The sequence below is a fragment of the Peromyscus californicus genome, unplaced genomic scaffold (assembly GCF_007827085.1).
Source record: "Peromyscus californicus insignis strain IS unplaced genomic scaffold, ASM782708v3 Scaffold_21__1_contigs__length_65335640, whole genome shotgun sequence".
In the NCBI taxonomy this organism is placed as follows: Eukaryota; Metazoa; Chordata; class Mammalia; order Rodentia; family Cricetidae; genus Peromyscus; species Peromyscus californicus.
Genome location: NW_026294514.1, coordinates 11800882 through 11825265, shown reverse-complemented (window position 1 = coordinate 11825265; position 24384 = coordinate 11800882). Strand labels below are relative to the sequence as shown.

Genomic DNA, 24384 nt, shown 5'->3' with positions numbered 1-24384 from the left:
TCACTCATAACAGCAGGAACAAGCAGGAAGAGAAATGAAAAAACAAAAGTCAAGTACAATCACGATAACTGGATAAAGCAAAATTGTGGTCTATTCATGCAGTAAAATGCTGGTTAATATAGAAAGGAGTGAATCTGCCACATGGATGAACCCAGAAAACACCGTGCAACAGAATAAGCCAGTCACAATGATTAGATACAGTCGTGCTCTTAAATGTCTAGAACAAAGGTATCTACACCTAGGAGGTACGGGGATGCAGGACTTCTTCCTTAGGTAAAGAACTGTTCTACAGCTGATGGTGGTAGTGGCTGTACATACATGTGAAAGGGTTTTCTTGGTGGTGTTCGGAACTGACTCTAGGGACTTGTATATAACAGGCAAGGGCTTATCTACTGAACTGTGTATGCCCTGCATCCTTTATCTGTGAAGATTTAAAACCCATGGTTCTAAACACTTTAAAATGGGGAAATATATAGTCTGTCCCCCAAAAGGCATATTGTCCATCTCCAGAAAGCTATGCTGTAAAAAGCCCTTGGTCCTTTCTTTCCTCTTTCGCCCTCCTCCCCTGTAGTACTGCCACCTGCTGACTACTGCTTGAAAATGCCTGCCAAAATCAGCAAGGTTTTATAAAAGGGGCAAACACGGAAATAATGCAAAGGACATTTTGTGATCATTTTCTCTAGCTTACAGAAAATGTTTGTATACAATATGATTTATTTTTGAGAATTTTGAGAAAAAACTGATTTTTATGAGATAGGCTACTTGACTTAACCTTAAAAACACAAGATTTTTTTTTAACAAAACAATGTAAAATCAGTGGGTATTTTTATGGTAATCAAGGAAATTTGAATAGATCAGTTATTAGAAAAGAATAAGAATGTATTGATAGTTTTGTGAACTAAAGCCTCACGCATGCAGGGCAAGCTATCCCGAGCTATAACCCTAGTCCTGCCTAATCCTACTGTGGTAACTTTGTTAAGAAATTCATTAGTGTGCGAGTGTGTGTGTGTGTGTGTGTGTGTGTGTGTGTGTGTGCGCGCGCGCATGTGTGTAGAGGCCGGAGGTCAATGTCAAGATGTCTTCCTCAGTTGATTCTCTCTGAGCTAGGGTCTCTCACTGAACCAGAACTCTCAGATTTGGCTAGACTGCTGGCCAGCAAGCTTCAGGGACCCTGCTGTCTCCTCGTCTCCAGTACTGGGGTTACAGGTGCATGCGGCTAGCCTGACTTGTACAGGACTTTTGGGGATCTGAACTCAGGTCCCCAGGTTTGTTCAAGCACTTTACTGATTAAGCCATCTCTCCAACCCCAGAAAAATCTTCTTCTTTAAAGACAAATATAAAGGTATTTTATGAATGAAATCACTCAGTATCAGAGATTTGCTTTAAAAGCACAACAGCTGAATCACATACAGCCCAGTGGTGGTAACTGCTGAAGCTGAGGAGTAGGTAAACTGAGAAAAAGTCTTTCTTTGCTAGTGTATGTTTGCAGTTAAAAACAATTAAGAAAACAGCTGTTTCTCTTTGAGACCAAAGGAAAAATAAACCACACTGATTTCTAGGGAGCAACGCAGGAAATAAACGTGGGTAATAGCTGTGAAAACAGTGGTTGGTAAATTGTATTCAACAAATTTTAAAAAATTATAGCTACCAATTAAAGTTTTTAAATGACAGTAGTAAGATGGAAATTAAATGAAACTAATTTAAAACCAGAGCAAAAAGAAAAAGGAGAAGAACAAATGTTCATTGTGATTTCCTACTGTGTCACACTGCGCATGTTTCGGTGATACTCGGAGGGTTCAGCACTAATCCGGGCAAACTGCCCTCTCAGCCCAGGGACCAGCACTGGCACACTTGCCTCACGAGGTTGGGCTCCCGCAGGTTGAGGGGCGTGCACTGTCTTTTCCTTCTGGGCAGCTTTGCAGGCGGCACTTCCGACTCACTCTCAGGGTCAGCACTGCTACTTGGAACAGAACTGCTGCTACCCACCAAGTCCTGGAATGGTTCTCTACCTAAAAAGAATGTTTTCACAAATATTTGTAAATGCAAATATAAAGATATGAAAACAACTATGAAGTAAATAAATACAGTTCACCAATCAAAGAAAACAAATTTTAAAACTTAAAAAATCAATTCTGAGAGGAAAAGGGGATGAAAATGTAAAACAAACCAATTGCCTTATTTAGGGTTTTTATTGATGTCATAAGCAACTTGGGTAGGTCAGGGATTACTTCGTTGACCATCACTCACTGAAGGAAGTCAGGGCAGGAACCTGGAGGCAGGCAAGCTGCTTACAGGCTTGCTCCTCATGGCTTGTTCAGCCTGCTTTCTTACAGAACCCAGGACCACAATGGGCTGGGCCTTCCCTCATCAATCATTAATCAAGAAAATGCCCTACAGATTTGCCTACAGAAGGTATTTTCTCAATTGAGAGCCCCTCACCCCGACTCTAAGGCCTACAATACTTTAGCTCTAAAATCACAAAAGCTCTTCATGATTCAACACTTTATAAACCCACACCATACTCTGCATACTCATTCACACATACAGCTCTGGTTACTCAGTGTGTGAAATCACCTTGAGGCAGACAAAGATGAGTTATTGCTTTAACATATGCTACCACCCAGACTCTTGTAATTCTTCTACCTTGGGTCCCTTTTATCTAGATTAGCCTTAGGCTAAAAATTCTAGTGTTCTATAGACACACTGAAATGTTGGTCCCAAGTAGAAAAACTTTTACATAAGAATGTCTAATGGTATAAAATCTCTGATGACAAAGGAAATGTTTGTGACTGGACATTCAGGAAGAAGTGGGATCAGTAGTTTTATATAAAGTCTGATATCAAGTATATGTTTACAGATATGTTCATAGACTCAAGTCTGTGTATACATGGTAAATGGTGACTGCCATTCTCAGAGGGTTTCCTCTCCTGATTTGATTTATTTACACTATTATTTTAATAACCAGGGTTAAACAAAAGTAAACACTAATACTAAAAGTCTTACTTGTCCATTAGTCTAAAATGCTTCCTACTTGATTTCATCTGTGCAGTTTCCTCTCATCAAAATTTCGCACTATCTCTTAGCTTCCTGTCTGCTTTGTAAACGACTTACCACACACTGCATCTGCTAACCTTACATTTATATGCACGCATGCTGAGGAAAAGGAGGTGGTCTTAAAGCTGCTCTGACCACATTGAATGTATGCCCCTGGAGCGAGCCCCACCTTACAAACTTTGCCATTGTCTTACGTAGAATAAATTCAATTCCCTATTATATGCATTTAAAACATTCAATTCCCTTCAAACACATGAAGAGAGACGTTATCTGCCTAAAGCCATTATTGGATAACTTGGTAGTAAAAGCTAAATCAGGTTTTATATTTCAAATGCTGAAGATAATCTGTTACTTTCTCAATGTACAAAACTTTCATTTCTTCTCTTTCTAAACATACAGTCATATACTGTTCTAAAATTTTTGCAAAAATGCCCATTTCAATAGAAAATACATCACTAGTTAAGTGAAGAGAATCTAATTCTAAATCTCTGGCCTACCTATTCCCGACTTCTGTGTTCTGCGGCAGCTCTTATGAGACCTCTCCTTTATCTTTCCATGAGCACCATCACCTACTGGAAAGATGCACACACTCTCCAGGGAAGAATTTTCTTCCATCATCAGATTTTTACTAGAAGAAATACTCAGCGGTACTGAACTCTCACACATATTGTCCAAGGAAGAATTCTTTATATTAGGTGAACGTATCTGAGATAAAGGTTTCAACACCTTTGTGTAAAAGTCTGGTTTACTCTTGGCAATTTTTTCATTCTCCAAATAGTTTTCCTTATCAGTCTGTTGGGAGTCAACTGACTTTGTGTGGTCAGTGTTGGGTGTTATTTCCACCGTTCCATGGGTATCTGAAGAAAGATCTAGGGGAATCTTTCTTTTCTTTGATTTGGATGTCAATTTATTATCTCTTTTGGCTGGGCGGTTTCCTCCTTTGGCCACACCCACAGAGAAGGCATCTTCCAGTGAACCCACAGTGCTTTGTTTCTGGCTTTTTGACAAGTTAGCTGGTTCTCCAGGACCAGAATCTACTTCATTAGTATCATGGTGCAATCCGGATTCTAAGGTGACAGACTTCTGTGGAGAATCTATTAACTGCAAAATATCTTTGTTCACATCACCTGTCAAAACCCCATGGGTATCTGAAGAAAGATCTAGGGGAGTCTTTCTTTTCTTTGATTTGGATGTCAGTTTATTATCTCTTTTGGCTGGGCGGTTTCCTCCTTCGGCCACACCCACAGAGAAGGCATCTTCCAGTGAACCCACAGTGTTTTGTTTCTGGCTTTTTGACAGGTTAGCTGGTTCTCCAGGACCAGAATCTACTTCATTAGTATCATGGTGCAATCCAGATTCTAAGGTGACAGACTTCTGTGGAGAATCTGTTAACTGCAAAATGCCTTTGTTCTTATCGCCTGTCAAAATGTTCTCTGCTCTACCTGGTAATTCTTTCCTTTGTTTTTTAACTAGTTCGCAAGGATCTGGAATTGAATCACAATTTTCCTCTTTATTACTATTGATTTCTCCATGGTAACAATTCATAACATTTTGATCTTTGAGATAGCTCTGAAAGGCATTCACATCTTCATTAATATTCTCATATACTTGGTTCATTTGGGAAATACTTTCTGGTTTATTAACCTTCTGACAGAGCTCCTTATTTAATGGGTCATGTACACTTCCTCCATCACTTTCATGTATTTGGTTGATTTTAGAAATTACTTCTGTCTTTCGATGTACCTTTGGTCTGGGCTTCTTATCTACTTTTGAATCATTGTGACAAGCAGGTTGCATATTAGGGAACGTCTGAGTCGTATAATCAACTAACTTTGTGCTATCTTTGTCACAAAGAGCAGGCATCTCAAACTCACTTAAGTCTCTCAAGGTTCCAGGGATGTCCTTATCCTTTTGAGGTAAGAAAGCCTTGTCCTTTTCTGAACAATGAACACCTCTGTCATTACTAAAACGATTCACTCCAGAGATTATTTCTGTCTTGCGATTTACCTTCTGCCTAGGGATCTTGCTAATATGGGACTCATTCTGAGCAGGGTGTATACTAGTGATCTGCTTGTGCAAATCTAGAATATTCTGGGTCTTATAGTCACGTAAGTTTCCATTGTTTCTTGTGAAAAGTGGAGGTGCTTCAAATTCTTTTGAAGCTTCTATGTTTCCATAGGTGGTCTCTTTAGTCACTTGGAGGGGAAAGTTAGCCTTTTCTAGAACATGAATATCTTTATCACTATCCTCATATATTTGGTTCATACTAGAAATTATTTTTGTCCTCCGGTTTATTTTCTGCTTAGGCTTATCTATTTTTGATTGATTTTGTTGAGCATTGACATACTTTTTCAAGTCCAACATAGTCTGGGTCTCACAGTCACATACATTTTCATTATTTTTGGTGGAAAGATCAGCTATATGAAATTCATTTGCAACCTGTAGGTTTCCAGAACTGGTCTCTTCATCCTTTTGGCTTGGAAATAAGTTATCTTTTTCTGATTTATGAATCACAAATGTCTGTCGAGAAGGTTTACCTCTATTACAATGTAGGGCGTTCTGACACTGATCCAGTTCACTGTCTTGAAGGAGTTGAGAGAAAGGGTATGCCTCTTCCTGCTCGTCTGTCGTATGTGTTTGCTTCCTCTTTTTAGTTTGTGTGTTCTCTTGCTCCACGCTGCTCTGGAGGGTTATTTCCTTCAGCACGTTTGCCGGAGGTGGCTGTTCAGTATTGGGAATACAATTCGGAGCTTCTGAATCCTCTCTGTCATCTAGGACAGCAGAGCCTCTTTCTGGTCTGTTTTCAATCTTTTCCTCGGCACCCATTTCTGAACTACCTTTACAGTTTTTCTTTGATCTTTCTCTCCTTTTTTCAGAGCTTGGATCTTTCACTTTTCTGAAAGTTTCCTTTCCACAATCTGTCTTTTTCTTACTTTGATTTTTATTGCTTTTTGAGACTGTAATGATTTTGCTTACTTCACTAGCGGTTAAATCCATGTCAGCATTTTCGTACACAGTTTTCTGCAACTGCAAGTCATCAGTGTTCTGCACTATCTCCATGTGCTTTGCACTGGGGGCGCTGGCAGACTCAGAAGGTAAGTTCGGAAAACACTGTGGATGTTTTTGTATTTTATTACTGGTTTCACTAGCACGACCATTTATCTCATTATTCCAACTGAATCCTGGACCTGAAATCTGCTGGTGCTCTAAATCTGTCACATACAGATTCTCTGCAGGAGAAGACCCACGCTTCCTCCTCTCAGTCACATTGTTAAGTGATGGCTTTTCCCTTTTGAGGCTGGTAGACGGGGCAGTTTTCATCTCACTTAGAGAATTCTTAGGACTCTGATCTGAGTCATAATGGATTTCTGCAAAATAAAGAAATAGAAAGTATTAAGCTACAGTAAACAAAACATGCTTAACTTTTTCAGAGAGGATTTCTGAGAATCTGTTCTTCTCAGATCATTATATTATTCAGAATTCATGCTGATAAAAATTAGCCTTATCGGAGTTACTGCTATTATTTGAGTTTACTGATCTCCTTTAGCTCTAGAAGTAGTAATGGCCCCATTGTTGGATATACTCCATTCTAATCTTGGGGCAGAGGCTGAGTGAATGCTCAGTAGTATGCATTTTCCATGAATTCAGATGTAAAATGTGACATGTGAGTACTCCAATTATTCTAATTAATTTTTATCAGCATGACTGTGGAAATGAAAAATACCACACTCTAGGCTTAACAGTTAGGGTTCCGTATTCCAGTCTGAAAATCTGTAACAAATATGTAAGACCATGTATATGAGATGCATCACCATGTTTTCTCACTAAGTTATTACTCAAGTTCATTAGCACTATCAGTTTCGTTTCTGTTGCTCTGATAAAATACACAGACACTAACACCTTAAGGAAGAGTTTATTTGGCTCACAATTCTGGTTATAGTCCATCATTGCTAGGAAGGCAAAGTGGTAGGAACTTAAAGCAGACAGTCACATCCATACTCAAGAGAAGAGAGCAGTGAATGATGCATGCTTGTACTCACCTTGCCTTCTCCACTCTTGAACAGTTAAGGATCTCCTACCTAGGGAATGGTGCCACCCACAGGGGGCAAGTCTTCCAACTCAATGCAATCAAGATAATCCTCCAGAGACATGCCCACAGGCAAACTTGATCTTGACAATCTCTCACTGAGTCTCTTCCCTACATTACGTCAGGCTGACAATCAAAACTAACTGGTTATGATTTTGAAAAAGTCACTCTATCCATCTAGACACCCAGATAGACCAAATCAATGTAACAGTATTTTTCAAATCACAAGCTAAACAAAATGGAAGGCTTAGTCCTGCTCATTTTTGAAGACTACTTTTAGACTAACAGTAGTTTCTAACTTCACCAGTAGTTTTAAATGGTAGAAGTTAGCAAATACATGTTAGTAATACAAGAGACCTACCTAACTGTGGTAGTTTGAATGTAATCGGTCCCCAAAATCTCACTATTAGGAGGTATGTGGCCTTGTTGGAAGAAGTGTGTCACTGTGGGGGTGGGCTTTGAGGTCTCCTATGCTCAAGAAACTGCCCAGTGACACAGTTCACTTCCTGTTGCCTGCAAGATATAGAACTTTCAGCTACTTCTCCAGCACCATGTCTACCTGCATGCTGCCATTTTCCACCATGATGAAATGGACTAAACCACTGAAATTGTAAGCTGCCACCTCAATGAAATGTTTTCCTTTATTAGAGTTACCTTAGTCATGGTGTCTCTTCACAGCTATAGAAACCCTAACTAAGACACTAACTCATGAGTTTTTTAGATACTGTTAACCTCAAGAAAATCTGATGAACAACTAGATAAAGTTTTCAAAACAATCTTACCTTTAGGAAGTACATCAACACTAGAAGTATGTTCTGAATAACCTGAGGCACATGTATTCTGATTATCTTCCTTAGGAAGTAATACTTCCAAAGTACACTGCTGTAAGGACAAAGATTGTCTTGATACCAAAGAGGTAATATCAGGTGATGTCTTTGATGTAATTCTGTTGTTACCCTTTGTTTTCCATTTACCATCATCATCATCATCATCATCATCATCATCATCATCATTTTCTGAAGTTAATGGAACCCTAAGGCAAGTGAAAATGAAATGAGAAATTCTATGTTTTACAAAAATTATGTAGAAAGAAAAAGATATCACTATACATGCCAATAATCTGACCATTTAGAAAAAAATGTAAAAATTATTTGAAGAAAAAGTAAACACTTGATAAACAAAACGGGGATTCTTAAAGAAATGGGATACCAGCTGGAGTGATAGCCTAGCATTAAGAACATGAACTACTCACTCTTCCTGAGGACCTGAGTTTTGTTCCTACCACCCATACTGGGCAGCTCAAGGCTACTCATAACTCAGCTCCAGAAGGATTTGCCTCTAGTCTCTGAGTATCTGCACTCACATGCACTTGCACACAAAATTAAAGATAATAAAGATATTTTAAAAAGAAATGAGATACTCTCAAAATTTCTCTACATGAAAACTATAGGCTTAGATAACTTTTCTCAAGCTTTTAAAGAAAAATAATGCTTTATGATATACTTCCAGAAAACAGAAAAGAATACTCATCAATTAGCACAATCCAAATACCTAAACCTGAAATATAACTGCAATAAAAGAAAATTATGAATTATTTTCATTATAACACACATGCAAAGCACCTTTAAAACAACAATAAGGATTTTGTGATACAGAAAAGGAATGCAATTATGGCTTAATATTCAAAAACAGATCCCTGAGAGACACGGCCCAGCAGGTAAACAGATTAGCCATGCAAAGCCTGATGATCTGAGTTCAATCCCTAAAACCCATGCAAAAGTAGAGACTCCACAAAGTTGTTCTCTGACCTCCAGACATGCCATGCATTTGCACCCCCATACACACATCGTGTACAAATACATCCACTACTACTAATAATCAACCAATCACTGTATTCCATTATATGACTAGAAGAACATTAAAAGTTCACTATGCTAACAGAAAAGTCGTCTTTTAAACAGCAACAGGAAAAGCACTTGGTTAACTCAACAGCTCATGAAGAAACTCAGCAACTAGGAACAAAGGGATTTTCATGTGTTTTGCTTTTTTCTAAGACAGTCTTACTGTGCAGAATGGCTGCACTTGATTCATTATAATTTGACTTTTTAGATGATTGAGAAATGAGAAATGAAAGAATTCTTTAAAGAAAAGTTAAAAACCTGACAAAGAAATAGGAAGTCTGAATATCCCTATTTTTAGTAAGAGAAATGGGACATTATCAAAAAGTTTTTGACAAAAACCTGCAGGCTGAGGGACAGTGAGACGGCACACTGGGTGAAGTGGCGGCCATGCAAGTCTGAGGACCTGAGTTCCGTCCCTCAAACCCACAGTGGAAGGGAAGGGATGACCGTGAAAACTGTCCTCTGACCTCTGGACAAACTCCTCTGTGGTACACACACACACACACACACACACACACACACACACACACACACACATACACACACACCCCACAATAATAATGAACGAACAACAACTGTGGGCTTAGATAACTCTGTCCAGCTTTTAGCTTGCCTTGATCTTGTGATATTTTGCCTCAGCCTGGAACTTTATTAATCTGACAAAATCTAGAAAATCTATGTGCTCACATCATATCAAACAATGGAAATACAGTAAGAATGCCTGCTGTTATTACTTTATCCAACTTTGAACAAGTAACTATTGTAATAAAGTAAGAAAAAGGAAAACATAGAAGGCTTACAAATTAGGGAGCTAAGAAGAAAGAAAATGATGCTTATTCACAAATAACAAAAAGTATATTCATAGAAAATTCAAAGAAATAGCCCCAACAAAATGTTAGAATAACAAGTTCAATTGAAACAAAGCCAGTATCTGAAAATTAATTGCATTTTTGCAAACTAATATCATGAAGAACACGAAATTCAGAAACAAGAGCACCAAGTGTCCTGGTACATGTCTATAGTTCCTGCATTCTAGCAGTGGAGGCAGGAAGAACAGGAATTCAAGGCCAACCTCAGCTACATGAGATCCTAACCCAAATAATCAAAACAAAGAAATTCATTTAGCACAATATTAAAATATCAAGCAAGTAGGAAAGAACCTAGGATATGGAGTAACTTTGTATAGAAAACTACAGAACATAAGCTGGGTGGCGGGTGGCGCACGCCTTTAATCCCAGCATTCAGGAGGCAGAGCCAGGTGAATCTCTATGAGTTCGAGGCCAGCCTGGTCTACAGAGCGAGATCTAGGACAGGCACCAAAACTACACAGAGAAACCATGTCTTGAAAAACCTAAAAAAAGAAAGAAAGAGCGAGAGAGAGAGAGAGAGAGAGAGAGAGAGAGAGAGAGAGAGAGAGGGAGGGAGGGAGGGAGGGAGGGAGGGGGGAGAGAGAGAGAGAGAGAGAGAGAGAGAGAGAGAGAGAGAGAGAGAGAGAGAGAAAGGAAACTACGGAACATACGGAGAACATACATAATAGTTAAGTAGACCAAGTAGTACATCGTGCTTATAGATAAACAACTGTATAAAATATCTTTTCCTCAAGCTGAACACATTCCCAGTCAAATTTCGAACTCTCCCTTTATGTTTGGGGGGTTGGAGGGTGGGTATGCAAAATTGATAAACTACTTCCAAAATGCAAAGGGCCAAGAATACTAATACTGAAAAATGAAAGAATGGATAAGATTCGAGACCCAGACTGAAACAAGGCTTATGTGAAAACTACTAATTTGGGCAGCATGGCAGTGAGAAGGCCCACATATCAGAACAATGAATTCAGAAACAGCCTCTTACATCCTCATCCAGTCAGCTCGTTATGATACAGACGGAATGGCCGTCAGGTTAGGAAAGGACAGTGTTTTCAATAAATGGTACAAAGCCAATGAGATTCCCACACTAAAAACCAAAACAACAATAACAACTGTGTCCCTTCCCTCACATCATACCTCCAATTCTACACAGACTGAGGATCTAGATGGGATAGGGGGTGCTGGTGAGATGACCGTGTCCATAAAGCACTTACGAGGCTGGAGACCTGAGTTCGATCCCCAGGACCCACATGAAGACCAAAGGGGAGAACTAGCTCCATGAAGCTGTTCTCTGGCTTCCACATCTATGCCGTGGCACACACAAGCACCTTTCTATCCTTATCATGCACACACTAATAATAAAACAATTCTTAAAAATAAAAATGTGAAAGGAAAGATAATACACTTTTGGTAGGAAATAGAATAATGACTCTGTAATCAATAAAGATCAAAAAAGGGTCACAGAAAGTATTAACCAGAACATTGGGAAGAAACAATGCACATGCACACACACACACAAACCAGGCTTTGTGAAGACCTGTTCATTTAAATATCCCCAGGAGATAAAAGAAAAGATTCAAGCCAGAAAGTAAAAAAAATACTTGTTATACACAAAGTAAAATAAATAAATACAACTCAAAGAACACATATAAAGAAATACTTAACTTTCTTTGTCATCAGGGAGGTAAAAATGAAAACTTGAACTTAATACCATACACACTGAGGCTATAGGACAGGAATGCTCACACACAGCTGCTAGGAGCCTACTCCAGAAAGTATTTGGTAGTCTCTCCTAAAGCCATATATACATCTCCAATAATTCTGCTCCTTAGCTAAGTAGGTAAGTAGGTACTAGGTATATACCAAATAGAACGTCCCTTTACTCACCAAGCAGGAGACATCTATAATCTGTATGTGGTGGCCATATTCCTACAGATCAACACTGGAAAACCAGCAGAATAGCAGAAGAATGGAGATGCACTGGACTACTGTATAGCATTAAGGGTGACTTACAGCTACAATGTAAATAACTTTTACAAATATAATGCTGAGCAAAAGAAGTCATATTTTTTAAAAATTTTATTTATTTTTATTTTATGTGTATTGGTGTTTTGCCCGCATGTATGTCTGTGTGAGGGTGTCAGATCTTAGAGTTATAGACAGTTGTAAGCTGCCATGTGGGTGCTGGGAATTGAACTTGGGTCCCCTGGGAGCAGCCAGTGCTCTTAACTGCTGAGCCATCTCTCCAGCCCCAAAGAAGTTATACCTTTTAAAAGTTTTTTTGATTTTTTGTTTTTCAATCATTAGAGGAATTTCAAAAAGCATACAAAATCAATGTATGATGTTTTAAGGTCAGAATGTTTAGGTAGGCATTTGGGTGATGATTAGAGAGGAAGCTAAAGGGATATCTGAGATTACTGATAACATTTTTTCTTTCTTCAGGGTCTGGGTATAGTCATATAATGCCGTTCACTTGTGAAAACTTGCCTTTAATATGTATATAATATTTCAAAAAAATTTCATTAAAGGATACAATGAAATTTTCTGGATGGCAAGTAAACATACTTGATTGTGGTTTTCTGGTTTGTTTATTGAGACAACCTGGTCCAGAACTCACTGTAGGCCAGGCTGGCCTCAAACTTGTAGAGATTATACTGCCTCGCCCTCCCAAGTGCTGGGATTATAGGTGTGCACCAACACACCCAGCTGCATTTGAATGTATTTGAAACAATAAATGCACGACAGCCAATGTATTCTTGAAAAAATAAAGGTATCAGACTGCTGTGGGATGGTCTGTATGTCAAATGTGTTGCTGATTGGTCAATAAATAAATCACTGATTGGCCCGTGGCCAGGCAGGAAGTATAGGCGGGACAAGGAGGAGAATAAAGCTGGGAAGTGGAAGGCTGAGTCAGAGACACTGCCAGCCGCCATCAGGACAAGGAAGATGTAAAGTACCGGTAAGCCACAAGCCACGTGGCAAGGTATAGATTAATAGAAATGGATTAATTTAAGCTGTAAGAACAGTTAGCAAGAAGCCTGCCACGGCCATACAGTTTGTAAGCAATATAAGTCTCTGTGTTTACTTGGTCGGGTCTGAGTGGCTGTGGGACTGGCAGGTGAGAGAGATTTGTCCTGACTGTGGGCCAGGCAGGAAAACATTTAGCTACATCAGACAATACAATTTTATTATTTTAAAAATACACTAATAAAATGTACTGGCACCAAGTGGTAACAGTACAGACAAGAGATACATCAACAGAATAAACTAGAGTAGATAGAAAGTGACCTCAGTGACATGAGATGAGCATTCTTTTCCTCTTGTGGCAGAGCTAGGAGTTCACACCTAAATGTCTCTATGTGTCTAATGTCTAATGTTTAATGTTTCTACTACAATGCAAAGTCTCCCTTAACCGAGCTACCCAATGGACAACTATAATTACTGCTGATGCTTCGTGAAGTCACATTCTCATTTTCTGCTACGCATAGGAATAGTACACATGCATATAGCCACACATATGCAAGATCTTTACACTTAGGCAATTCATGTCTACATATGCACTATGTAATATACAGAGCTTATAATACTTAAACAAATAAAAACATCAGACTTAGTAAGTCATATACCAGAGACACTGAGTAAAACAGATGGAAAGATTCTAGTCATTGCCATCCATTCTGAGTCATGGCACATCTCTCAGACTCAACATTTATGTTTTAATATGTCAGGTTTGAAACTGGGTACTTTGATGACTTGTAACCAAATCAATCAAAAAAAGAGACTTTAGACAAGAGAATAGCCAAAACGAGAGTTAACCTCAAAGGTTAGGGCAGTACAGTATACATGATGTTAAAAGTGGAAAGAGGCCAGAAGCAAAGTCATTCAAAGTAGCAACTACTATAGAGGAACTCAGTTTATCTGCATCTGAGGACAAAGTTTCCTCAGAGTCCTGAAGACCCAGCCTCAACAGGACACCACACACAAGGCGTTTCCACCTGAGCAGCACAGCTACAGGCTGAGCAAGAGGACACTGACAGTGTTTGATGGAGTCTGTGCTCTAAGCCAGGGTCACTCTAGCCCAGGTAACTACGCTGAAGTTTAAACGGAAGTCTATGAAAATGCCTAATTCAACAAATTGATGGTATAAACTGTTTATCTCAAATTGTTTTTCTGGTTTTAGGATGTGAGTAACTAACTAAAAGCACTCAAAGCCCAATCTAGCATCTTCTGAGGCAGGGACATGTAGTCCAGTGTTCACCCAAGCTTGAAACAATTACCTTGCAAACGGCAGGCGCACGGACTTGCACTGTTTACTGATCCTTTTCCTCTTGCCTGCTGACAGGAGAAAGGAGCCCTGATGGAACTAGTTTTGAATAAAACAAAAAAAAATGGTAAGAAGTAGTCTATCATATCAGACTTGTCATTAAAATAGTAAATCATAGCAGGACACCAACAGAAACAGAACAAAACAATTCTTGTACTGTGTACGTGTGGATTACCTCAGGACCCTGTGCATGCCAGCTAACTATTCTCCCCCTGAGCTACCCAGCCTTTACTTCAGCCTTTAACAGTTGAATAAGTACAGTATAAAGATAAGAGTAATATTCCAATGATAATCACTCCTGGTATTTTTGTTAAGTAACCTTCTAAACTTTCATAAATAGAAATAAAAATGTGTATACACACACACAAACACACACACACAGAGATAGTTACAGCTATATACAAAATGTCTTCATGTCTACTACATATGTGTTATATAGCATGGAAACACACATTTGGGAGTTACCAGGACATGTTACTAATTAAAACAAAGACTGGTGAAATTACTTAGTGGGAATGAGTATAGATAGAAAAGAGAAATCTAAGGACTGAGTCTTGGACACTGAAAACTTAGCAGTTGGGGAGGGAAACCAACGAACAGGCTGAAAGGACAGGCGGAGAGGTGGGGGAAGATCTTGTGGAGTGCGGTATCCTGGAAGTGCTAAATCAGCCTGAGGACCGACCATTGCCCCGGGACCTTGGATCACTAGGACCACTGCTCCCTTCCTGAAGAGCTATAGCGATGGAGCAGCCTAGAGGTGGGGTTCAAGGGAAAGGAGTTTGGGACCAACTCTCTCAAAGTAAAACTGAGACAGTAGCGGAGAAGTGGGATGTGGGTTTTGTTGTTGCTTTCAAGATGAGTTAAATAAGCTTTTTGTATACTGATGCAAAATAGTCCAGAAAAGAGAAAACCTAAGGACACAGGTGAGGAAAGTACTCTGCACTCACAGCAAAGGACACCCACGTGTCTAACACCGGGAGATGGCGCAGTGGGTGAAGCCCAGAGAGATGTGCATTATTGACGGGAGGGATAACGCCTCAGTCCAGGCCCCCCGGGGCAGGGGAGAACGATGGCACAGCTTTCCGGACTCAGGATGAACTGGACAGTTTACTGTTAGCTAAACCCGGTGTGCACAGCAGGCCTCGGCTGTCTGAGACTGCTCCCCTCCAAGGCCGGCTACCTGGACTAGCTAACCTGCCTCCTCCTCCTGCTGTTTCTGGGTTGCTGGTGGCCCATCTCCATCGGCCTGCATGGTCCACCTGACCCGAGCGGTTCACTGTGTGCCTTTGTTCCTTCTTTCCCAGTTGTTCTAGTTAGGCCAATCCCTAAGCCACTGCAGCACAAAGGTGCTTGCCAAGAAAGCTGATAACCTGACTTCAACCCCTGGAATCATGTTAAGGTAGAAGGAGAGAATCAACTACCCAACGTTTTTCCTGACTTCCATATGTACAGCAAGACTTTAAAAAAAGGATTTACTTTGGGTTTGCAAGATGGTTCAGCAGGCATCTACACACAGATCTGATAACCAGAGTTCAATACCAGGTCTCCCAAGACGGTGAAAGAACCAACTCCTGCGAGTTGTTCTCTGACCTCCACAACCCATCATGGCATGTGGGCACCCACCCACCCATCCCCACATCTACGAACTAATGAATAAAACTTTATGAGACTTCACCCTATGCTCTTAAATGCTGTCCCAGAGTTAAAAGCATGCCTGTATTTCCCTTTGCCCTCCTGTCGGTAACAACTCCAATGAGAAGGAACTGGGGAAGGGGACTCCAAGCTTGTCTGCTGGATAGCAATTCCAAGAAAGAGCCAGCAAGATTCCAAGCTCACCTTCAGTCTCTGGCTTCTGTTCCCACCCACTCTCCACTCTCACTCTTCCTTCTAATCCCGGCTACCTTTGAGTTCACCAAGGGGAAACAAGCCCTTCTGGAAATAGTGCTTTTACATAACACTTTAACGGACGGACCAACGGACCAACGACAAGGCTTGCCACACAATTCACAACCACCAGCTAAGCAGTGCTCCTGGGACTACTCCCCCACATCTCACCTAACTGTTTCCTTCACTTCTCCATGTCAGTTCCTACCCTGATTCTGTCTGTCTGTCTGTTGTTTGTTTTATGTAATCTTCTAGAATTTATCTTAGAGACTGAGATACAGTAGGATCTGCCTCTATTTTCCACCCCAATACATTTTTTTTTTTCTTTTTTTTTTTTTTTTTTTTTTTTTTTTGGTTTTTCGAGACAGGGTTTCTCTGTGTAGCTTTGCGCCTTTCCTGGAACTCACTTGGTAGTCCAGGCTGGCCTCGAACTCACAGAGATCCGCCTGGCTCTGCCTCCCGAGTGCTGGGATTAAAGGCGTGCGCCACCACCGCCCGGCATATTTTTAATATGTCTTATTTTAAAATAAATTTCTTTTCTAACTTGAAATGCTACATTTCTATTAAGGTTTTGTTTCTAGATCTGTTTGGTGGGTCATTATGTTCTAAAGAGCTGTTTAATTTATTATTTTAAATCAAGATTGGATTCTAATGAAATAATTTCAATAACCAATTATAAAAATGATATTATACATGATTACTGTTATTTCTTTGCACAGTTGAAGCCCTTAACCTAGATGCAGTTGAACTAATCTCAACCACCTTTAGTAAAGCTACAAAATGGCCCTACTCACATGAGTTCACTTACCTCAGAGAGACTGCTCATTTCAATCGCAGTTATCAAATTATTGTTCACAAGGGATTCTATTTCTATAAGCTTCTTATTCTGTGTAGGTAAAATACAGACTTCTTTTAATTAAGATCTGGAGTTCGTTACAATGATACCAGACATTTACGGATAGCATCAGTGTAAGAAGACTCAGTTTGAAAAATTGTTGCTTTCGAGACAAGGTCTCACACTGTAACCCAGGCTGGCCTAGAACTAACTACTACATACCAGGGACTGGCTTTGAATTCAAGGCAAGCTTCCTGCCTCAGCTTCCAAACTACTGGGATTACAGACATGAAATCCCACCTGATGGCTGTTTTCAATGAAATCACACTAAGCTCAAGCGCTACTGTAATGAATAGTCAAAACAGCTATGCACACAGATATACTGTGAACATTTATGACATCAGTTATAAGTGTTCTTTTATTTTTCTGTTTTCTCACTATTGTATATCACATGGAAAATTGTATATCACATAGTTGGTCAGTAATATGAACTTCATCATCAAAGTATTATAGCCATTTTTCCATTTTAAATTAATTTCTACTCACTTTAGACCTAACACTACAGTTACAACTTAGCTAAATACCAGCTCTCATTGCTCTGTCTGTAGTTGGAGGTTGGAAGAAAGAAGAAAGGACTACAAACTCCATTCTTGCAGCCAATGAAATGCAAGATTAGGAGAACTGAAATACTGTAGGAATTCCCTCTTCAATTCATTAGAGAAATTATGCGCACCATGTAAAAATGTATGAATGGGCCAAGATTTGCTTACAGTGAGCAATCAAATGTTGATCATGGTGTTATACTGGTTTGTAGAGCACACAGCATGCATTTAGAATAAGATTTATGATGTCTATTCTAGTACCAAGAGGTGCCTGTCCTTTAGCATAGACTTCCATGGCATATTGACTTTCAATAATTCTCTACAACTGGAATTTAAAAAACATTTTTAACGTTTCTATAGCAATATAGTTAAAAGATTCTATTTTAATATAGAGGCCAAAACAATACAATTTCCATACCAAGTTATTTAGCTTTAGGCGAAGAAAGGTATTCTCAAAATTCAGTTTCTCAACTTCTTTTTGTAATAGCATCTTTTCAGTAGTAATTCTTCGAGAATTCTCTTTCTCTCTACTTAGAGCCCGAGCTAATGCTCTGTTGTTATGCTTTAGAGAGATCTTGAAAATAGAAGAATTGTCTGCAAAAATATTTTTAAAAGTTAGTACTGAACTTGTACTTTATATTTCTTTAATAAAATTTCACATTCCTTAGTAAAATAATTTCAGAAAAAAATGCAATTTACTTTATAAATATCAAATGACGGTTGGAAAAGAAAGGCAATACAAGTCTAGTTTTAGAGAAAAAAAATAGAGCCAGAGTTTGAAGCTGAAGAAAGAAAAGGTAGAGAGCAGATGAAAAGCTGAGGCATGCAGCTGGGTAGAGTGGCGGCATTGCAGACAGAGCAGTCCCAGGGTAGCTGTGACACTGTCATCTGCCCCACTTCCCACCTCAACTAGAAGCAGGGTGGGAAGCTGACCTAACAGCTCTCAATGGAGACCCACAGGAGCTAGGGCAGCCAATCTGAAATGTTTACAGAGGTTTCTTGGCTCCACAACTCAATAAAATCATCTATGCTCCCAAATACCATTTCTTAACCCTCAAATGAAAGGCCTGATTGTCTAGGACCTGTGGGATCTTCACCTCTATCCAAAAGATTATACCTTTCCTAGTAATTGACTGCAATCTAAACTTGACCTTTTTTATTGAAAAGAAATATATCAACATGACTTAAATCACTACTGAAATGGTAGCAAAGAAATTCCGTGAGGATTTAATGGTTATATTCACCTTAAAAGTATTATGTCCCTTTAGTACAGTTAAATCATAATTATATTTTCATAATTTGAATTTACATTCTATTACATGCCAATAATCTACCTACTCCACAGTGCAACACACACACACACACACACACACACACACACACACACACACACATACACACACACACACACAGTTTGAGACAGGGCCTTGCTATGCAGTCAAAGGCTATCCTTAAAATTGTGATCCTCCTGCCTTGGTCTCTCGAGTGCTGGAATTACAGGCATGAGCTAACACATCTCACTAAAGTAAGTTTTGTTGGGGTTGGAGAGATGGCTCAGAGGTTAAGAGCACTGGCTGCTCTTCCAGAGGTCCTGAGTTCAACTCCCAGCAACCACATGATGGCTCACAACCATCTGTAATGAGATCTGGCGCCCTCTTCTGGCCTGCAGGCATACATGCAGACAGAACACTATAGACAGAATAAATAAATCTTTAAAAAAGAAAAATGTTTTGTTAAATATAACCCTTTCAGATATTCAGAGAAAGTTTGGAAATCAGAAAAGAAAAAGACTCCATAGCAGGAGACTATCTTGGCACAGAGTAGTCTTACTCTGCTCTCCTTGGCATACCCAAGAGAAACAGACCACAACTGGTAGGATTTCCAGAAGCTAAAAAGAATAATATTTTCCTGCTGTTTTCCAAATGGTCTTGACAAATGAAGGAGGAAATGGCCATGGCGGGAGGATGGCTAATTCACAAGATTTATCTACAGATCCTGATAGGAGAATGTCATGATTTAAAGATACTCAGAAGTCTTGGCTCTGTCATACTTCATGAGTATGACATCAGCAGAAAAGGTCACTATGGAAGACATTCCCCAATGTAGCCAACATGGACATAAACCATTTAGACAATCTGCAGGAGCAACCAAAGTCTATCCTGGGGAGTTTCCTACCTTCATTTTTTTTTGTTGTTTTGTTTTTGTTTTTGTGAGGTTTTGTTTGTTTGTTTGCCTTCCTGACATTTTACTGCCAGGACTCATAAAATCTCATTTCCAAAGTGCATAATGCTTTCTTGGTGGCTTTAGCCTATAGAAAATCATAGATTACTCATTACCTGCCAGAGCACGTCAAGTCAAATCTTTTACTTGGTTTAGCTCTTTTCCAGAGAAGCCATGTTAACACTGTCTTTGCAGGCTAAGAGGTAGCCACTTGGGGACACCTCAGCCATACTGCTTACAATTCAGCTATCACCACGGGTAAATTAGCAAAACCATTTAGCAGAGGAGCTAAAAGCCAAACGAAAAAGTACGGCTCTGTCATACTTCATGGAAAAAGATCAAATGGAAAAAGTATCAATTAACATTTTAGTAGTTTTCTATATTTGCTAAAATAAGATAGTAAATGAACCAATTCTTCAGAAAGGTAAAAGGTAAGTGAAACTCAAGATGAATGGCACTTACTTAATATTTTTGTTCTGATTTTTGAAGCAAGAGAAACATTCAACTTCGTCTTTGTCATTCTGTCTTTCACTCGTCTCTTAATTCCAGAGTCAACTTCCATCAGTGGGTACTCCATCACTAAAATGAAAGGAAAAGAAAGGATGGGGGTAGGGTGGGTGGGGGACTACAATGCTGATTAATAAGAGTAAAATAAAAGTAAACTGGTAACTGATACCTTCTAAAGGGCAACCACGATGACTTAAAATATAGTGTGTACATGAATATCTGCAAAGTCCTTTGCATAAAACCTGAAAATAGGAATTTATATAATGAAGAGAACTAGTGAATTCCAAAAAGGTAAATACTTTGTTTTTCCATTCAACCCTGAACTATATACCTGGTGGACACTATGGGCTAGGGAGAGGTGACAAGATAGGGTCCCTGCTGTCACGAAGGAATTATCCATCGTGAGACAGACACTGTTCTGCTACTATGCGAAAGCATAACCTTAGGCAGGTAAGAGGGGCTTAATGGAAGCACAAAAGAAATGACTAATTCAAGGAGCAGCAAAGGGCTGGAAGAACAGACAGGAAATGATTAGAGTACCTATGTCTACTAGATTTATGCTCTCCAGGTTTACAGTCTAACAAAAACAGGAAGATAAATAATTATGCAATATGACAAGAATAATGACTCTAACACACAAGATATTAGAGAAGTGTTTGATGCTGTCTGGGCAGAGAAAACAGATCAGAAAACTCTTCACTGAGGTGCAGGTGATGCTGAGCTATGTGCTTGAATGGGACTAACCTTCCAAACCTATATTCCCTCCACCAGCCTCCCTGTTCCCACCTGCACATACCCATAAAACCCTGTCACCTGCACCACCTCCCCGATACTCAGCTGCTCCACTACTATCTGCCTCGAGGCCACAGAACTATCTCACTATTCTTTTCATGTTCATCACAAGAATCCCGAGATTCCTGTCATCCGTATCTTCCTCCTCCAATTCTGCACATCCTGTAACTGGTCCTATTGTAGGCTGGAAAATGACAAAGTCAGGCAGATTTAATTTAAGAATCCAGTGATGAGATCCTCATTTATCTAGGTATGCCTGGTACCATGACAAGCATCTTCACAGGCAGGAACAGAGATTAGAGCAAGGCTGCCACAGGTCTTTGCTCAAATGTCACTTTCCTAACGAGCCTTCCAAGTTCAAAATAATTCATCACCGGTCTTCGACTGAAATGTAAGCTCAGTGGGGGCAGACTTCTGTCAAATTTGTCTGCTGCTGAACTCTTACTGACTCTTAGTGCCTGGCACATAGCAGCTCCTTGGATAAACATTTGTGACAGAAATGAATATGGACAAATGGAAGAACTTTTCAGCAGAAAAAGAATCTGCTCGATGTTGAAATGGTCATGTTTGAAGGCATTAGCAGATGCTGGAAGCTGTCAAGCCGATAACTGGGAAGACTGCTTGGGGAATTTTTGCAACAGGGAACAAGTCCCCACACAGGAATGTTTCAATATTAAAGCTCAATTCTTCTAAAGTTGTGGCCAAAGGAAAATATAAAACAGCAAGGAAGCAGGAAAGGCTAACTGCAGACCTTCACCTCTCCTTCTGCTCCCAAATCCAATAGCCTAGTCTCATCCAGCTCTGCAGCAGACCTTCTGCTGTGGCCTCTCCTCACTATCTGCCCCGATTCCCGGGGAAATAAACAGATTCTGGCCAAACACCCCACTTTCCTCCCTCCTGTGGACTCCCTACCCCACCCCAGCACATCTCTATTTCTACGTGTCAGCTCCCAATACCCAGAAACACATTTTACCTGGAACCCCCAGTGGCCACACCTATCAGGACTCCAGGCAACACACAGCCACCACACTCTCCTAAGAACCAGAGAGGAAACAGAAACCAAGGAACAAAATACCCACCCAACAAACACAAGACATCAGTAGCTAAAATTATTATAATTCTCCCAATCCCAGAGGCCTATATATATGCCAGTGTAAAAACACAAAAACAGCCAGGACATTATGTCTTCACCAGAATCCAGCAACCCTACCACAGCAGGCCCTGGGTATTCCAACATAGATGAAATACAAGAAAAAGACCTTAGATCAGCCTTTATGAATATGATAGAGGTCCTTAAAGAGGAAATGAAGAAATCCCTTAAAGAAATCTATGAAAACACAGACGAACAGTGAAAGGAAATGAATAAAACCATTCAAGACTTGAAAGTGGAGATAGAATCAATAAAGACAACCCAAACAGATGGAAATATGGAAATTAAAATTTTAGGAACTTGAGCAGGAACCAGAGGCAAGCTTCACCAACAGAATGCAGGAGTTGGAAGAGAGACTCTTAGGCACTGAAGACATGATAGAAGAAACAGATACCTTGGTCAAAGAAAACGTTAAGTCTAAAAAACTGGCACAAAACATCCAGGAATCTGGGACACTGTGATAAAACCAAATCTAAGAATAACAGAAATACAGGATGGAAAAGGAAACCCAGGTCAAAGGCACAGAAAATATTTTCAACAAAATCATAGAAGAAAATTTCCCTAATCTAAAGAAGGACACGTCTATCCAGGTACAAGAAGCACACAGCACACCAAATAGACTGGACCAGAAAAGAAAGCACCCTTGCCACATAACAATCAAAGCACTAAACAGACAGAACAAAGAAGGAATATTAAAAGCTGCAAGGGGAAAAGACCAACTAACATAAAAAGACAGACCTGCTAGAATCTCACCTGACTTCTCAATGAAGACTCTAAAAGACAGAAGGACCTGGACAGATGTCTTGCAGACTCTAAGGGATCATGAATGCCAGCCCAGACTACTATACCCAGCAAAACTTTCAATCACCATAGACGGAGAAAATAAGACATTCCATGATAAAACCAAATTTAAGCAATATCTGTCTACAGATAAATCCAGCCCTATATACTAGAAGGAAAACTCCAACCTAAAGAGGTTAACTACACCCAAAAGAACACAAGCAATAAATAACCCCAGACCAGAAAATAAAATCAAACATGATTACTATCCCATAGACAGTAGACTATAAAAGCACATAGCAATAAACTGTCGCCTCTACCACACTTGAAAGGGAACCAAATATAAAAACCAAGTCTGTCTTTCAAATACTCCAGTCCAAAAAAAAAAAAATTAAATTTCAGCTTAACTTTCCTCCCCAATTAGCTGATCGACATAGTCCCTTAAATAAATGGCGTTATCGCGCATCCAAATGCTTGTGTTAGAATCTAGAGTCTTCCTTAACCGCCCAGTCCACCCCCTCCCTACACATCAATGACTTCACCAAGCGGCATTAACAGGAGCCAGAAGCAGGTCCCTTGGGGGTATGGTTCCAGGGTGAGTTACGATAGACACACCAAAACATTGCGGGCAATGGTTCGGACTGTTTGGGTGTCCCAGCTCGAACATTTTATCCATAGGATCTTAACATCTATAAGTCTCAATCCCCGAGCATATTAAGTTACAGGAAATAAAGGCTAACTCCCTCGTAGGTACTGAGCTAATGGATGTGAGGTACCCGGAAAGGGACTGGGCTATCGTCATTACTCTGCAGCCCTCGTCCAGCGTGTCTCCCCCCCATCTAAAAACAAAATCCCACGGCCAGTTCTCCTGAATCAGATCCTTCGTCTAGACAGCGTCCCAGATCCAAGCCAAGCTCTAAGTTCTGTGTTCTAAACGAGCTGGGCGGAGGCTCCAGCCCGGGAGGGGAGCATCCCTACGGAGCTCTCGAAGGGCAAGCAGACGTTACAGACCCGGTACAGACCGGTCACGGGGACCTAGAGACCTGCCCTGCCTTCGGGGCACTGACCTGAAAGCTGGAGGCTCGACCCCTCGCCCAGCGAGGGGTCTCAAGAGCAGACCGGAGGTTACCGCCCTGGCTCTCCAGGCCCTGCGAGCCCGCCGCGGAGGTGAGGACGGGAGGCGCCGAGGGAACCGGCGGAGGAGGGCTCGGGCTCCGCACGCCGCGGCGGCCCGGCCGGTCGGCCGGCCTCACCGGCGCCGACTTACCGGCCCTGCAGCGTCGGGGACCGGCACACGCCCGGGGAGCTCCACCTTCCACCCAGACCGGGACTCGCTCGGGTTTAAACGTCGCGGCGGTTAGCGGTCGACGCGACAGCCAATC

The 24384-nt window shown here is 40.4% G+C and overlaps 1 protein-coding gene across 1 annotated transcript; it reads right to left on the bottom strand.

Annotated features, from left to right (window-relative positions):
* Window positions 1-1675: 1675 nt before the first annotated feature.
* Window positions 1676-24297, bottom strand: Sgo2 (shugoshin 2). The gene is made up of 9 exons (XM_052749235.1): window positions 24070-24297; window positions 20450-20522; window positions 20236-20352; window positions 17972-18147; window positions 16925-17002; window positions 14186-14271; window positions 7924-8174; window positions 3552-6422; window positions 1676-2009 (listed from the first exon to the last, which is right to left on the bottom strand). Exons 3-9 carry the CDS (start codon window positions 20348-20350, stop codon window positions 1825-1827), a joined length of 3762 nt encoding a protein of 1253 aa, XP_052605195.1. The 5' UTR covers window positions 20351-20352; window positions 20450-20522; window positions 24070-24297; the 3' UTR covers window positions 1676-1824.
* Between the last annotated feature and the right edge of the window lie 87 nt (window positions 24298-24384).

Coding starts and splice junctions, on each gene's coding strand:
- Sgo2 (XM_052749235.1), bottom strand. CDS start 20,350: ATGGAGTACCCACTGATGGAAGTTGACTCTGGAATTAAGAGACGAGTG. Junction 17,003..17,971: donor GCCTAAAGCTAAATAACTTG/GTATGGAAATTG, acceptor TTACCTACACAG/AATAAGAAGCTTATAGAAAT. Junction 6,423..7,923: donor TGTTGATGTACTTCCTAAAG/GTAAGATTGTTT, acceptor TTTATTTTGCAG/AAATCCATTATGACTCAGAT.